General features: G+C 36.7%; 1 protein-coding gene across 9 annotated transcripts in view; it reads right to left on the bottom strand.

The window, feature by feature from the left end:
- Positions 1-17995, bottom strand: part of SLC39A10 (solute carrier family 39 member 10) — a 139792-nt gene that overhangs the window by 20561 nt on the left and 101236 nt on the right. For all 9 annotated transcript variants that reach the window (XM_021075818.1, XM_021075822.1, XM_021075824.1 and 6 more), the window contains 2 exons: positions 2172-2341; positions 187-375 (listed from right to left, as the gene is read on the bottom strand). In XM_021075818.1, the coding sequence (XP_020931477.1) occupies positions 187-375; positions 2172-2341 (359 nt within the window). The remainder of the gene's footprint in view (positions 1-186; positions 376-2171; positions 2342-17995) is intronic.

Here is a 17995-nt window from a genome sequence, read left to right as displayed (position 1 = left end):
TGCAACAGCTCATGTCACTACTGCTGTGGTGCAGGTTTGATCCCTGGCTCAGGAACTTTCACAGGCAAGGCCCCCAAAAAAGATTTCATATATACCAACACCATAATTAAGAAAAAAACAAAAAGCCAGAAAACAATGGTTTATGAGTTTCATACCTCTGAAAATAAACAATTAAAAAATACTTACTCTTTGCTGTTTGTAGTGCTTAAACATTCTAATGCAATGTTCGATGATAAATAACAAATAAATGCCTCCTAGAGCAATAAGTCCTTTCAACACAGCATCATATTCTTCTAGAAACTTCTTAGATTCATGTCCATGAGAATGTCCATGCCCATGTGCATGTTGATGACTATGATCATGTCCACCCTGAGACTATTAATAAGAATAAAAGAAGATTCTAAATGAGTAATTAAAATGCTATTTTGAGAATATAATCTCCAGGAAAAAAAAATCTCCCTAATATTATCTCACTTATATTATAAGTATTCTTTCCTTTAATTTTGTTATACTCAGTGGCCTAGAAAGTACTACATTTCAAGGTAATTCTAAAACAATGACCAAAAAACTCATATGCCTATTGGGGTTAAGAAACATTGTATAGTGAGAGAATCAAGCCAGCAGTAAGATAAGAGGAAATGATGGGTCTGTTGCAAAATGAAGTGAACATGACCCAAATAAATGCTTAATATTTAATAAAATTAAAACAAATTAATTCACCAGCAGGTCATCATGATTCCCTGTAATCTAAACTTTTTAAGCTGATTTTATTTTTATACTATTAAGTGATGAAATGTTATCTCTGCAAATATTATTGAGCACGAGAAAAAGTATATCTTAAACATGTGTTTAATTTTCTACATTTTAAATCTTCGCAAAAATAAATATGTATGGAAACAGGATTCTTTTAAAATTATGAAATGCATAAGTTCTATAATAATAATAATTAACATTATATTAGTATTAATCTTTGAGCATGTAAAAGAGAACTAGTCTTCAGTATTTTCCTTCCTTGTAAAATTTATTTGTATTCTTTTTCTGTTTGCTAGTTGTCAACAGAAAGAAGTTTCTAAGCCTCTCAAACAAGATGAGACCATCATAAAAGTTAATAGCTTCATTTAATTAATATTTCTTAAGATAAAAAATAAGTTGTTCTCACGTCAACTGTTCTTATTAGGCCCAGTTCTGAAGTAAGACTGTTGCTATGCCTGATGGCTGGTAGAAAGAGCAGGTAAGGCATAGAAATAAAAGGGGAAATAATATATAATAAATCAACTTAACAAAAAAATGCATATTCACAGTATTAACATCATTTATTTTAAGGCAATGCCTTACACTATTCTAGATACTAAATCTGGAATTCTCAACCAGGAATGCAGAAGGAGAAAAGAGGTATACACAACACACAGACACAATTCTGCCTCCTAAATACTCCCAAAGAGAGATGATGACAACATTAAAAAAATATATTTAGACCTGTAATTTTACAGTTGGAAAAGAAAAAAGCCCCACTGTTTTTACAATGTGAGGTAAAAACAGTAATACTGGTTCAAACACTTAATTGGTGAAAATTTTTTAAAGGTTGATAAGCTAGGTACTAGGAGTGTGGACTTATGATCATATCATTACAAGGGTTTTCAAATGGAAGAAAACAAGCGGTACACCAGGTAAAAAGATAAACCCCTATAGTTAACTGAGTATGTCCACCTATTCCTGTTCAAATAAAGATGCCTATGGAGCACTGGCTATGTACACAATCATTATAAAAGCCCTTATATATTTTTCTAATTGTTTTCTTGACATACCATAAAGATAATGAAAAATCAATCACTGATGTCTAAGTATTCACTTTTAGATAGAATACTTTTTAAATTTCAACTTTACTGGGGTATAACTGACATGAAATTGTAAGAAAGTTAAAGTGTACACTGTGATGATTTTATATGTATACATGGTGATAGGAAGATAAAACTGACACTGCCAGTTTTTGTTGCTACTTGAAAATCTAATGATTCAATTTATTTCAAAAATAGTGCTTAATTTAAAACTATACAATTGCAAAAAATATCTCTTATAAGTAAATAGAAGATTAGTATGCTACAGTTTGCTAATGAAGGACCCTTTTAGCTTAAATATTTTCACTTTTTTTAAAGATTTAAAAGGTTTCTTACATGGGGCAGTAGATGAAGAAGGGCATCTCCACTCATTGTTCCTACAGCTAGTGCAACAAGGAATGTGAGAAGGAATTTGAAGCATCCTTGGTTAATGATGGGAACCAAGATCACGCCTAGCAAGGAAAGCAGGCTAATAACAGTGATAGAAATGATACCACAAATCCACGCTGTAGGAAGGAAAGAAAGATTCAACATTAGTATGACAATATAAACCAAAAGCTCCAAAAAAAGAACATAACATAAATGAGTCTTGGAAGACTGATTATCTTAGAATATGATTTTTAAGAAGCTTTATATTTTGGCACTGCTGTGTTTAAAAAACAAAACAAAAACCAAATAAACACATAACCAACTTGAATACTTAAAAAAAAATTAAGAAACTTATACCAGTTGTAAATATTATCTTCAGTGGCCCATCTTTTTAGAAACAGGGACTTAAAATGACTTAAGGGTGTGATTCACTTATGCCACCCAGACTTAAGTAAAAATTTTCCAATGTCTAAAGACAGAGCCACAGCAATAAAACTCTATTTAGAGAATATAATTATAAAACTCGCCTGTGAGCATTAAAGGACACCAAATATCTAATGCAGCTTTATCTATGGAAATCTTTCAAAGTTTAAGAAGCTTAACTTACTGGCCCCAAAGAGAAATATACTCAGATAAGACATAAAACAGCCTTATTACTGACAGCTTTATTATTTTCATTTCTTATTTTACAAATGATAATTCAATCCTATTTCCCCTGGTATCATCTTTCTTTCATAACCACTTCCAAACTCCCTTTCCTACAATTTAGCTTTCTATACAATTTACTACTTTTTAAAAATTTTCACTATATAATTTTAACTGGATCAAAGGAGAAAAGTTTTTATAATACAATCTGTGAGAAACAGGTATAATTCTGTACACATTTATCTAGGCTATTCCTATCAGAAATATATGCCAGTGGTTCAAAAGATGAGGAATTTTCACTTAAAATGAGAGATTACTTTCCATTAAAGACCTAAAACAAACAGAAATGTTTTAAGTTTAAAATTTCTACTTAATAGAAATTCTACTTAATAGAATCTACAGAAAATTCACTGAAGAGTGATAACTGTAAAGTTTAATCTAAAATGCTAGTTTTATTTTTAAATTTTTTTATGGCCAAAACCACAGCATTTTTTTTTAATGGTTGCACCCAAGGCATATGGAAGTTGCCAAACTAGGGAATGAATCTGAGGTGCAGCTGCAACCTATGCTGCAGCTACAGTAATGCTGGATCCTTTAACCCACTGTGCTGGGTGGGGAATCAAAACTGTTTCCGTAGCAACCTGAGCCAATATAGATGGATTCTTAACCCACTGTCCCACAGCAGGAACTCCTAAAATGCTAATTTTCTAATCAAATCTAACAAGACTATACATCTGCTGAAAGACTGTATCAAGTCTTGTGATAAGTGAATAAAGTTAAAATTCATTTCTTCATCAAGATAACTGAAAATTTTCAAAGACAAAGAGAACTAAGGATAGATAAAAAAAATGAAATTTTAATGATGCACTAAAGGCTAAACCTGATCAATAAAACTATGTTTATTCAGTGGACATTTTAGTCACATTATCCAATAACATTAACACAATAACCAACTCTCATTAGCTAAATTAACTCCAAATAAAATAGGTCATCTATTCTATGTCAAACAGATAATTACTATGATATAAACACTGGGAATCTAAAAGACAAAAAAAAAAAGACTGAAACACACAGCCAGAGACTGAACACAGTAGCTTCAATGCTTTTCAAGGATTTGGGGGGCAATAAGGAATAAGAACTCAATTCCCAAAGAACCAAGGTCACAGAAGGATTCATTATCAAAGCAACATCCTGGTTAGTGGACTCAAATAATAAGAGACTCCTCTACTAAGATTGGGACTGCAAGGCACAAGGAAATGAGGTCAAAAACTCTGCTGCATAAAGCAAAAAGTAAAGTCAAAGTTTAAAGGTTCACTTAATAATGATGACCAAGTTACTTCATTTGTTTGTCCCCCACATACAGACTAGAACAACAGAACAATAAAATCAGTGAATGGGAAAGCCTGAGGGAATAGGTTGGAGCATAGTGGCCACAGGTATATATAAAGTCAGGTAGCCAATAAAGCCACTGGCCAACTAAACCAAAAAAGGTTTGTCAAAATACTGCAGCTGGAGTTCTGGTCATGGATCAGCAGAAATGAATCTGACTAGCATCCATGAGGACACAGGTTTGATCTCCGGCCTCACTCAGTGGGTTAAGACTCCAACATTGCCATGATCTGTGGTGTAGGTGCAGCTCAGATCTGGTATTGCTGTGGCTGGCGGCTACAGCTCTGATTAGACCCCTAGCCTGGGAACCTCCATATGCTGCAGGAGTGGCCCTAGAAAAGGCAAAAAGACAAAAAAAATAAAAAAAAAAAACAAACCCTTATAGGAAGATCTGGGATCAAGATGGTGGAAGAATGGGATGTGAAGCTCACCTTCTCCCACAAACACATCCAAAAACAAAAACCAAAAAACCCTCTACATGTAGAATGATACTCATAGAACATCACTGAATGCTGCCAAAAGACCTCAGACTTCCAAATAGGGCAAGAAAACCTCCACATAACTGGGTAGAACAAAAGGAGGGAAAAAAGAGAGAAAGAGAGAGAGAGAGAGAGAGAGATGGGGGGGGGGGAATCAGGACAGTACTAGCACTCCTATGAGGGAGCTGTGAAAGAAGAAAGGAATCTGCACAATAGGAGGCCATCCAACAGGTGCAGAGATCAGCTGGACTGAGGGAAGCCTCAAAGCCTTGGAGAAAAGCACAGCAGCCTGTCTGAAGAAGGCAAAGCAGAGAGAGAGCTGGACAGATGGTAGGATCCACTGTCCAGCACATCACAGCCTGAGACACTCAGGCAGGGGCTGGGTGCTGTAGCTTGGGCTTCAGAGGTCAGTCTTGGAGAAAGGACTAGGGTTGGCTGTGTGGAAATAGCCTGTGGGGGCTGGGAAGTGGTCCACACAGCCTGGACCACTGGAATGCTGGAGGAGGCCTGGGCCTGCCAAAGAAGCAAGGTGCCATTGTTGGAGAGTGAGAGAGAGCAGTCAGGGCTGCCTTAGGAATTTCTTTCTCTGCTCACTTGGCTCTCAGGCAGCAAGGCACCCCTTGCCCAGGCTACAGGAGCAGATGCAAACAACTGCAGCCCTCTTGGACTCCACAGGTGGGCAGAGACTGCCACCATTAAAAGTGCTAGGCCAGGCACTGCCTGCCACCCCAGTCACCCTGGGGGGTCATTGCCACAGAGGGCCCTGCAACCTAGCACTGCCCACTGCCCTCAGCTCCCTAGGAATGCACACACCCTGCTGCTGCTGCTACTGCTACTACTGCTGCTGCTGCTGCTGCTGCTGCTGCTGCTGCTACTGGCAAGGGCCCCCAGGCACTGCCCTCATCTCTCTGCGGGCTGCAGCCACTGCCAAAGGCCCAGCAACCAGGCACTGGCTGCAGGTACTGTCAATTGCCACCATCTCCCTGGAAGCACATGCTGGCCATGCACCTGCCCAATCCATATTAACAGCGTAATGGCCTGCACAGACTGAGGAAAGAGATAGCGAGCATCCAAACCAAAAGCAGGCCTTATGCCAAAACAGTAACCAAAATAAGATAAACAGGGGCACTCCAGCATACAAATAGCCCTCCAAGAATACAGTAGATAATTGTTTTCCCTAAACTCAGAATAAGAAAAATATAAGCAAAATGAAAAAGCACAGGAACCATTTCTAGTTAAAAGAACAGAATTCCCCTGAAAGAACAAACAGGGAAACAGATCTCTACAGTCTAATAGGAACTGAGTTCAAAAGAGAGTTAATGAAAATACTAAAAAATTTAAGAATGGCTATTGACAGTAATGCAGATTACTTTAAAAAGGAACTAGAAACTAACAGTAAAGAGGTCAAGAGGAGGAGGCAAAAAATTAGAAAATTTGTTTGCCAAGACAAAAGCTGACCTAAAGGCACTGAATAGCAGAATGAATACTGCAAAGAAACGAATAAGTCACATAGAAGACAGAATAATGAAAACCAGCAAATCAAGAAAGCAGACAGAAAGCCAAATGAAAAAAAAAAAAAAAATGAAAGCAATATAAAGGATCTATAGGATAATATACAGCATGCCAATCTACACATAATAGGGATCCCAGAAGGAGAAGAAAAAGGCAGATTTAAATTTATTTGCAGCGGAGTTCCTGTCGTGACACAGTGGAAACAAATTCGACTAGGAACCATGAGGTTGTGGGTTTGATCTGTGGCCCCGCTCAGCAGGTTAATGATCTGGTATTTTCATTAGCTATGGTGTAGGTCACAGACGTGGCTCAGATCCTGCACTGCTGTAGTGTAGGCCAGCAGCTGTAGCTCCAACTGGACCCCTAGCCTGGGAACTTCCATATGCCATGGGTGCAGCCCTAAAAAGCAAAATAAATAAATAAATAAATATTAAAAAGTGTTGCAATTCTCACTTAAAATAAATTTATTTGCAGGAATTATGGATGAAACTTAAATCTAAAAAAGGAAAGATATATCTACATACAGGAAATGCAGAGGGTTTCCAACAAGATGAAACCAAGCATACCTACACCAAGACATATTAAAATAAAAATGGCAAAACTTAAAAATAAGGAGAGGATTCTAAAAGCAGACAAACAAAGAGTTAGTTATAAATGGACCCCCATAAGGCGATCAGCTGATTTGTCTACAAAAAAGTAACAGGCCAGAAGAGGGTGGCAAGATATATTCAAAGTTCTGAAAGGGAAAAATTTGCAAGCTAGAATACTCTACCCCATCAAGATTATCATTTAAAAGAGAAAAGAGAAATAAAGAATTTCACAGACAAGCAAAAACTAAAACAATACATCAATACTAAACCTATCCTAAAAGAAATATTGAAAGGTCACCTCTAAATAAGAAAGAAGTAAGAAGATATAGGATAGAGGAAATGATAACTGTATACTGGATCAAAAAGAGGGGGGAACATATTGTGAAATCAAAGATAAACACAATGAAGAGCAGAAGGACAAACATGAAGATGTAAAAAAGGGCATCAAAGTCATAAAATGTGGGAAAGGAAAGTAAGAAAATCCAGACGCTTTTTGTTTGTTTGTTTGTCTTTTTGCCATTTCTTGGGCCGCTCCCGCGGCATATGGAGGCTCCCAGGCTAGGGGTCGAATCAGAGCTATACTGCCAGCCTGCGTCAGAGCCATGGCAACACGGGATCCGAGCCACGTCTGCGACCTACACCACAGCTCATGGCAACACTGGATCGTTAACCCAATGAGCAAGGCCAGGGATCGAACCCACAACCTCATGGTTCCTAGTTGGATTCGTTAACCACTGTGCCACGACAGGAACACCCAGATGCTTTTTTTAGAAAGTGTTTGAGCCTATATATAAAGCAAGCAGATACAGGAAAGGATTAGCACACTTGAAAAACAGGGCAACCACAAATCAAAAACAAACAATAGATTCACACAAAAGAAGAGGACACAAGCATAAAATAAAAGGTGATCACTCAACCAAAAAAAAAAAAAAAAGAAAGGAAAAAGGAGAAACAGAATCAACTGGAGGAGTTCCTGTCATGACTCAGAAGTAACAAACCCAACTAGTATCCATGAGGACGCAATTTCAATCCCTGGCCTTGCTAAGTGGGTTAAGATCTGGCAATGCTATGAGCTATGGCATAAGTCACAGACTTGGCTCAGATCCCACACTGCTGTGGCTGTGGTATAGGTCAGCAGCTACAGCTCCAATTTGACCCCTAGTCTGGGAACTTCCATATGCCATGGTTGCAGCACTAAAAAAAGCCAAAAAGAATCAACTGGAAAACAAGTTTTAAAATGAGAATAAATACATATTTATCAATAATTGCCTTAAATGTCAATGGACTGAATGATATAATAAAAAGACATGGATTGTCAGAATGGATTTAAAAAAAAAAAACAAAAAAACAAGAGCCTACAATATGCTGCCTACAAAAGACTCACCTTAGGGCAAAGGACACATATAAACTCAAAGTAAGAGTATGAAAAAATACATTTCATGCAAATGGAAGTGAAAGGAAATCCAGAGTTGCTGATACTCATGACAGACAAAAACAAAGGCCACACAGAAAGATAAAGAAGAATACTCTTTAATGATCAAGGGATCAATTTAAGAAGCGAAAATTACACTCATCAACATATACATATCTAATACAGGAGCACCTAAATACATAAAACAAATCCAAGCAGACGTAAAAGGAGAAACTGATGGAAATACAATAATAGTAAGAGACTTTCACAGCCCACTCATATCAAGGGACAGATCTCCTAGACAAAAAATCAATAATGCAAGAGATCCTAAATGACACAATAGAACAGTTAGACTTAATTGATATTTTCATGACATTACACCCCCAAAATCCAGAATATACATACTTTTTAAGTGCACATAGAACATTCTCTAGGACTGACCACATACTAGGCCACAAAACTAACCTCAACAAATTTTAGAAATTATTTCAAGCATCTCTCTGACTACAATGGCATGAAATTAGAAATAAAAACGCAGAGTTCCCGTCGTGGCGCAGTGGTTAACGAATCCAACTAGGAACCATGAGGTTGTGGGTTCGATCCCTGCCCTTGCTCAGTGGGTTAACGATCCGGCGTTGCCGTGAGCTGTGGTGTAGGTTGCAGACGTGGCTCGGATCCTGAGTTGCTGTGGCTCTGGCATAGGCTGGCAGCTACAGCTCCAATTAGACCCCTAGCCTGGGAACCTCCATATGCCACGGGAGCGGCCCAAGAAATGGCAAAAAGACAAAAAAAAAAAAAAAAAAACGCAGGGGGGAGTTCCTGTCATGGCTCAGTGGTTAATGAGTCCAACTAGGAACCATGAGGTTGTGAGTTCGATCCCTGGCCTTGCTCAGAGGGTTAAAGATCCGGCATTGCCGTGAGCTGTGGTGTAGGTTGCAGACACGGCTCGGATCCCACACTGCTGTGGCTCTGGTGTAGGCCAGAGGCTACAGCTCCGATTCAACCCCTAGCCTAGGAATCTCCATATGCCAGAAGTGGCCCTAGAAATGGCAAAAAGACCAAAAAAAAACGCAGAGGGGGAAAATGAGAAAAAAATGACTACATGCAGAGTAAAAAACCAGTGCTCCAATAAGAAAATCAAAAAGGAAATTAAAGATTACCTTGAGACAAAAGAAAATGAAAACACAACCATACAAAATCTAAAGGATGCCAGAAAAGCAGTTCTTATAGGGAATTTCATAGCAATACAGGTCTTCCACAAAAAAGAAAAATCTCAAGTCAACAACAAAACATAACACCTCAAAGAATCAGAAAGAGAAGAAAAAAAAAACCTAAAGTAAGCAGAAGAAGGAAAAAACAAAGATTAGAGAGAAAAATCAATAAAATGGAGATTCAAAACACATAGAAAAAAATCTTTGAAAGTGTAAACAAAATTGACAAACCTCTGGCCAGACTCACCAAGAAAAAGAGAGAGAATCCAAATAAACAAAATAAGAATGAAAAAGGAGAAATCTCAATGGATACTGCAGAAATACACAAAACTGTAAGAGAATACTATGAACAATTACATGCCAACAAATTTGACAATGTAGAAGAGATGGACAACCTTCTAGAGGCATACAGCCCACCAAAACTGTATCAAAAGGAAATAGATCATTTAAACAGACCCATCGCTAGAAATAAAATTGACTATGTAATAAAAATACCCCCTACAAACAAAAGTCCAAGACCGGATGGCTTCACAGGGGAATTCTACCAAACATACAAAGAACTCATACCCATCTTTCTTAAACTTTTCCAAAAGGCTGAAGAAGAAGGAATGCTCCCAAACACATTCTATGAAGCCACCACCAACCTAACACCAAAACCAAAGACATGACAGAAAAAGATTACAGGCCAATATCTTATCAATATAGACGCAAAAATTCTCAACAAAATTTTAGCTAACTAAATCCAACCACATATTAAAAAAGACCATACATCACAACCAAATGGGATTCATTCACAAAGATGGTTCAACATAGGCAAATCAATGTCATATACCACATTAACAAAAGAAAAGTCAAAAACCACATGATCATCTCAATAGAAGCAAAAAAGTATCTGACAAAGTTCAACATCCATTCATGATAAAAATTCTTACCAAAGTGCATATAGCAGGAACATATCTCAACATTGATAAAAGCTATTTATGACAATCCCACAGCCAATATGTTATTACTCAACGGAGAAAAGCTACAAGCCTTCCAGCTAAAATCTGAAACAAGACAAAACTGCCTACTCTCACCACTTTTATTCAATATAGTATTGGAAGTCCTAGCCACATCAATCAAAGGGAAAAAAAGAAATAAAAGGTATCCAAATTGGAAGAAAGTAAAATTGTTACTCTATGTAGATAATATGATACTATATATAGAAAACCCAAAGGACTCCACAAAAAAACTACTAGATCTGATTAAAAAATTCAGATGAGGAGTTCCCGTTATGGCACAGTGGTTAACGAATCCGACTAGGAACCATGAGGTTGCAGGTTTGGTCCCTGCCCTCGCTCAGTGGGTTGACAATCCGGCGTTGCTGTGAGCTGTGGTGCAGGTTGCAGACGCGGCTCGGATCCCGCGTTGCTGTGGCTCTGGTGTAGGCTGGTGGCTACGGCTCAGATTAGACCCCTAGCCTGGGAATCTCCATATGCCTTGGGAGCAGCCCAAGAAATAGCAAAAAAAAGACCAAAAAAAAAAAAAATTCAGATGAGTTGCAAGACACAGATTAACATTCAGAAATTGGTTGCATTTCTACATACTAACAATACTAGAAAAGGAATATTAAAAAAACAATACCTTTCAAAATCACCTACATATCCACAGAAAACAAACCCTAGGAATAAACCTGACCATGGAGGTAAAAGACTTATATGCTGAGAATGATAAAACATTAATAAAAGAAATTAAAGTGTATTCAAAGAAATGGAAAGATATCCCATGCTCTTGGACTGGAAGAATTAGTATGTTAAAATGGCCATACTACCCAAAGCAAACTATAGATTTAATGTGAGCCTATGTCAAAATACCCATGACATTTTTCACAGAACAAGAATAAATAATTCAAAAACTCATATGGAGCATGAAAGAGCCAGAATTACAAAAGTAATCCTCAGGAAAAAAATAAGACTGGAGGAAACCACTAAAAAAAAAAAAAAAAAAAAAGACAACCTACAGAATGGGAGAATATATTACAAATGATGCAACCAACAAGGGCTACAAAGTATACAAACAATTCATACAGCTCAACAACAACAACAACAACAAAAAAGTCCAATCAAAAAATAGGCAGAAGATGGAGCTCCTGCTATGGCTCAGTGGAAATGAATCTAACTAGTAACCATGAGGGCAAGGTTCAATCCCTGGCCTTGCTCAGTGGGTTAAGGATCCAGCATTGCTGTGAGCTGTGGTGTAGGTCACAGAGGTGGCTCAGATCTGGTGTGGCTGTGGCGTAGGCCACAGCTCTGATTCAACCCCTAGCTTGGATACCTCCATATGCCATGGATGTGGCCCTAAAAAGACATAAAAATAAAATAAAATCAGAAACTTTCAAAAAACGGGGGGAGGGGGGGCAGAAGACCTAAATAGACATTCTTCAAAGACATATGAATGGCCAGTAGGCACATGAAAAGATGCTCAACACTGCTAATTATTACAGAAATGCAAATCAAAACTACAATAAGGTACTACCTCACACTGGTCAGAATGGCCATAAGTCTACAAATAACAAATGCTGGAGAGGGTGTAGAGAACAGGGAACCCTTCTATACTGTTGGAGGGAATGTAATTTGGCACAACCACTGTGTAAAATAGTATGGAGGTTCCTCAAAAAACTAAAAACAGAACTACCATATGATCCAGCAATCCTACTCCTGGGCATCTAGAGAAAGCCATAATTCAAAAAGGTACATGCACCCCAATGTTCACTGCACACTGTTTTGACAGTCAAGACGTGAAAGCAACCTAAAAACCCAGCTACAGAAGAATGGACAAAGAAGTTGTGGTACATATAAGCAATGGAATACTACTCAGCCATAAAAAAGAATGAAACAATGCCATCTGCAGCAACATGGATGGATGTAGAGATTATCACATTAAGTGAAGTTAGTGAAAAACAATCATATGATATCACTTATATGTGGATTCTAAAAATAAAAGGATACAAATGAACTTATTTGAAGAACTTTGAAAACTGACTTATGGTCACTAAGAGGGACAGGTAGCAGGGAGGGATGGTCTAGTGGTTTTGGATTGGTATATGCACATTATGGTACATAGAAAGACTGACCAACAGAGACCTGCTGTATAGCAGAGGGAACTCTACCCAATAGTCTGTGATAATCTATATGGGGAAAGAATCTGAAAAAGAATGGGTGTGTGTACATGTATAACTGAATCATTTGGTTGTACAACAAAAATTATCACAACATGGTAAGTCAACTATATATCAATGAAACTTTAAAAAAAATGAAAAAATAAAGAAAAAAAAAAGAACTACCCTCACTTCTGGGTATATCTAGACAAAACTATAATTCAAAAAGATACATGTACCCCAATGTTCACTGTAGCACTATTTACAATAGCCAAGACATAGAAACAATCTAAATGTCCATCAACAGGTGAATGGATTAAGAAGACGTACATACAGACAATGGAACACGACTCAGCCATTAAAAAGAATGAAATAGAAATTCCCATCATGGCTCAGCAAAAACAAATCCAACTGCGATCCACAAAGATGTGTGTTCAATCCCTGGCCTCACTCAGTGGGTTAAGGATCCAGTGTTGCTGTGAGCTGTGATGCAGGTCGCAGACTTAGCTCGGATACCGTGTTGCTGTGACTGTGGTATAGGCCGGCAGCTACAGCTCTGATTTGACCCCTAGCCTGGGAACTTCCATATGCCAAGGGTGCAGCCCTAAAAAGTAAACTTGTGGCTCAGTGGTAATGAACCTGACTAGTATCCATGAGGATGCAGGTTTGATCGCTCAGTGGGTTAAGGATCTGGCTTTGCTGTGAGGTGTAGTTTAGGTTGCTGACATGGTTCAATCCTGCGTTGCTGTGGTGTAGGCCAGTGGCTATAGCTCCAATTCGACCCCTAGCCTTGGAACTTCCACATGCCACACCTGCAGCCCTAGAAAGACCAGAAAAAAAAAAAAAAAAAAAAAAAAAGAATGAAATAATGCCATGTACAGCAACATGGATGCAACTAGAGACTCTCATACTAGGTGAAATAAGTCAGAAAGAGAAAGACAAATATTATATGATATCGCTTACATGTAGAATCTAAAATATGGCACAAATGAACCTGTGTACAAACAGAGACAGACCCACAGACATGGAGAACAGACTTTTGGTTGCCAAGGGGAAGGGGAGAGGAATGGACTGGGAGTCTGGGCTTAGTAGATGCAAACTATTACATTTAGAAAGGATAAGCAATGAGGTCCTACTGAATAGCACAGGAAATTATATCCAATCTCCTGGGATAAACCATGATGGAAAATAATATAAAAAAAAAGGTATGTTTGCATATATAAGATACAATAAATATCAAATATATAATATATATACCCACATATACATATGTCATATATTTTATATATATATATACATATATATATATATATATAACTGAGTCACTTCCCTGTACAACAGAAATTGGCAAAACACTATAAATCAACTATACTTTTATAAAAATAAAAGATCTTTTTAAAAAAACAGCACTAAGCTACTTGGAAAAGCCAGTAATTCATATTCCGAGATACTCTGAAGTAAAAAAAAAAAAAAAATAACTATATACTCACTAATGTAAATATATATGGATGAGGACTGACAACACAGACAGACAAGACTCAAAATACATTAATTGGAATAAAGAAATCCATTAGCTCTTCATAATTACTAGAAATTTTTATTAATCAGAATTTTCACCAAAAATACACTGGAGTTATTCACCAAAATTACCCAATAAGTATTTCTTATTTCATTCCTATGTCCCAGTGTCCAAGAAAATTCATATAACCAAATTTAGGTGCTCAATTAAAATCTGTACCTGCCCAAATCTACTTGGATAAATCTTAACTTGATTTATTCTTTTTTCTAGGGTTATACTATATTCTACACTGGGCAATATATATTCAATCATTTCCATTTGCTCATTAAGGCATCTGCAATAAATACTAAATTTCTAAACCTTAATATAGAGGGAATACCATTAATTTGATACAACAGGCATTCAAAATGATTAACAACTTTCATACAATCTAATAGGCTAATAAAATGTTTGCAATACAGCATATTTTACAGTTTGAGCTTATTGGGTTATGAAATTTAATACCCTATTAAACCTACATATATATATTCTTATAAGCATATTTATAAAATCTAATTAAAGAGCTGAACAAAAATCTGATTCTGTTCCCTAATCATAAAAATTGTATTTGAAAAAGAACATTATTCCAAACAAATATTTCCTTTTTAAAATTCTAATCACATTAACATTTGAAAAGCAAATATTTCCTTTCTAAAATTCTCATCACATTATCTTGAATCTGAAGAAAAGTTCAAGAGTCTATGAAGGTACTGACATTTTGTAATGGTCTATGATGATTTACAATCTTAAACGGCTTTAGATCAGTAAGTCAAAAACCAAGTTACCAAATAATAAATCCACCAAAGTCGAATTCAGTGAAAACCAATTATCCAACATGCTAACAGGTAAGCTAAATACATTATAACTGAAGACCAATTATTGGCACTTTAGATAAGTGCTTACACATGCAGTTGAGGGAAGGTCTGAGTATGAAAGGATATATGAGTTCCTGTGTGCTCAAATATGTCACATATTACACACTCCCAGGAACAATTTCTCCTGCATTATTTCTGATAATTACATCTCTTTCTCATCCACCTGAGAAAGCAAATCTATAAACTAAAAGAAATGTCTGAAAAAAGAGCTCACTTTTGATAAGAAAATCTCCTGCATTTTTTTATTTGACATCTGAAACTCAAGAAATACAAAAAAAAAAAAAAAAATCATAATCCCACAAAGGCAAAAGCCTTATATAAATCAACCCAAGGTCATACATAGTATTGCCCAACTTCAAGGACACCATTCTCACTGTATCTTTGAATGAATGCCATTTACTTAGAATATAAATGATGACATCTGGAGGTGCTCAATGAGATGGTATTACATTGAGCTTGCACAGTTCCCCTCCAAAATGAGGTGATATAAATACACAGACACATACACACAAACACTTTAAAAAGTATTTAATGCAGATAAATTTGGTGTATTGGTTATATTACTGTCAAGAAACTTGGTTATTGAACAATTAAAAAAAAAAACCAAGAATCAGAAAAAGACTTTGCTCTTACATTAAAATTAAATAATCTGTAAATGAATTTGAACATCTTAACTTTTTAAGAGTTTTCTCATTTTTCCAACTACAGAAAATATGTATAGTATGCTTGCTAACTTCAAAAGCCTTTTCAAATTAATTTTAAAAAATAACAATTTCCAGGACTAGAAAGGATCCTGTAACTTCTAATAACATTTTTAAAACATAAAACAGAAAGTACAATTGGGAGTATTATAGTTTAATTACTCCTCTGTGTATACACTGCCTTGATTGAAAGAGTTGGAAATTATAAAAAATCTCAAAGAGGTCAATTATTCTGATACTTTAAAAAGATAATTAATTTAAATTCTTTGCTTGTTTGTAGCTATTTAAGCTGGCACATACTAGCTATCTTCATACTGTAACTAGAAAGGACTTTTAATCTATAGAAGTATTTCTCAAACTGTTCTCATTTAATTCTATGAGATCAGTGGTATTTTAAGGGGAGTGAGGGGAGAATAATCAAAAAGATTTGGGGAGTTCCCTCTGTGCCACAGTAGGTTAAGAATCCCACTGCAGCAGCTCAGGTTGCTGCAGAGGTGCAGGTTTGATTTCTGGCCCTGCACAGTGGGTTAAAGTGTAGGTTGCAGCTGCAGCTGCAGCTTGGATTCAATCCCTGCTGTGGGTGCAGCCATTAAAAAAAAAAAAAAATTTTTGGTAATGCTGGTTAAACGCCCCACTGTAACAGTTAAGTAAGATGAATCTTTGCAAGGAGACTACATATGCATGATTTTTCTAACTTACATGATCATGGAACCTATCAGTATATCTCAATGAGCCAGTATCCTGCAGAACAAAATTTTGAAAAGGCTAGTGTACACCAATGTCCTACTTTACAGATCTGCATATTGAGGCACAGAGATGTTAAATGCTAAATATTACCGCTTCACACCTATTAGGATGGCTGTTTAAAAAAATGAAAAACGTATGTTGGCAAAGATATGGAGAAATTGGAAACCTCTTATGTTTCTGGAGGGAAAATAAAATGCACAGCCATTAGAAAAAATTAGGTAGTTCCTGAAAAAGCTAAACAGAATTACCATATGACTCAGGAATTCCCTCTAGGTCTATACCCCAAAGAACTGAAAGCAGAGACTCAGATACTTGTATGCCTGTGTTCATTACAGCATTATTCACAATAGCCAACTGTCCATCAGTGAATGAATGGGTTTATAAAATGTGCTATATACATTCAATGGAATATTATTCAGCTAAAGAAGGAATGAAGTTCTGATACATCTACAACATAGATGAACTTCAGAAAACTAAAAGCAGAATTACCGCATGATCCAGCAATCCCACTGAGTATATATCCAGACAAAACTACAATTCAAAAAGATACATGCACCCCAATGTTCACTGCAGCACCATTTACAAAAGCCAAGACATGGAAACACCTGAATGTCCATCAACAGATAAATGGATTAAGAAGATGTGGCACATATATATAATGGAATACTACTCAGCCGTTAAAAAGAACAAGTAATGCCATGTACAGCAACATAGATGTAACTAGAGATTCTCATACTAAGTAAAGTAGGTCAGAAAGAGAAAGACAAACACCCTATGATATCATTACAGGTGGAATCTAAAATATGGCACAAATTAACCCATCTACAAAACAGAGACAGAGTCACAGACATGGAGAAGAGATTTGTGGTTACTGATGGGGGAGAAGGGAGGGAGAGGACTAGACTAAGAGTTTGGGGTTGGTAGATGCAAACTATTAAAAGCAATAACTAGCAATGAGATCCTACTGAAAGTACAGGGAACTGTATCCAATCTTCTGGGATAAACCATGATGGAAAAGAATATTAAAAAGAATGTGTGGAGTTCCCATCGTGGCGCAGTGGTTAACGAATCCGACTAGGAACCATGAGGTTACGGGTTCGGTCCCTGCCCTTGCTCAGTGGGTTAACGATCCGGCGTTGCCATGAGCTGTGGTGTAGGTTGCAGACTCGGCTCGGATCCCGCATTGCTGTGGCTCTGGTGTAGGCCGGTGGCTACAGCTCCGATTCAACCCCTAGCCCGGGAACCTCCATATGCCGCGGGAGCGGCCCAAGAAATAGCAACAACAACAACAACAACAAAAAGACAAAAAAAAAAAAAAAGAATGTGTGTGTGTGTATTAACTACATATGCATAGTTATAACTATTTATGTATATATACATACATGTATGTATGTGTATATGTGTATATATGTATATATGAGTCACTTTGCTAAAAAGCAAAAACTTGTACAACATTGTAAATCAACTATATTTTAATTTTTTAAAAGTAAAATAAAAAAAACATGCTGAGTATTTAAAAATAAACCAGACACAAAGA

This window comes from Sus scrofa, chromosome 15 (genome assembly GCF_000003025.6).
Source record: "Sus scrofa isolate TJ Tabasco breed Duroc chromosome 15, Sscrofa11.1, whole genome shotgun sequence".
Classification (NCBI taxonomy): Eukaryota; Metazoa; Chordata; class Mammalia; order Artiodactyla; family Suidae; genus Sus; species Sus scrofa.
This window is presented reverse-complemented; position numbering and strand designations above follow the sequence as displayed.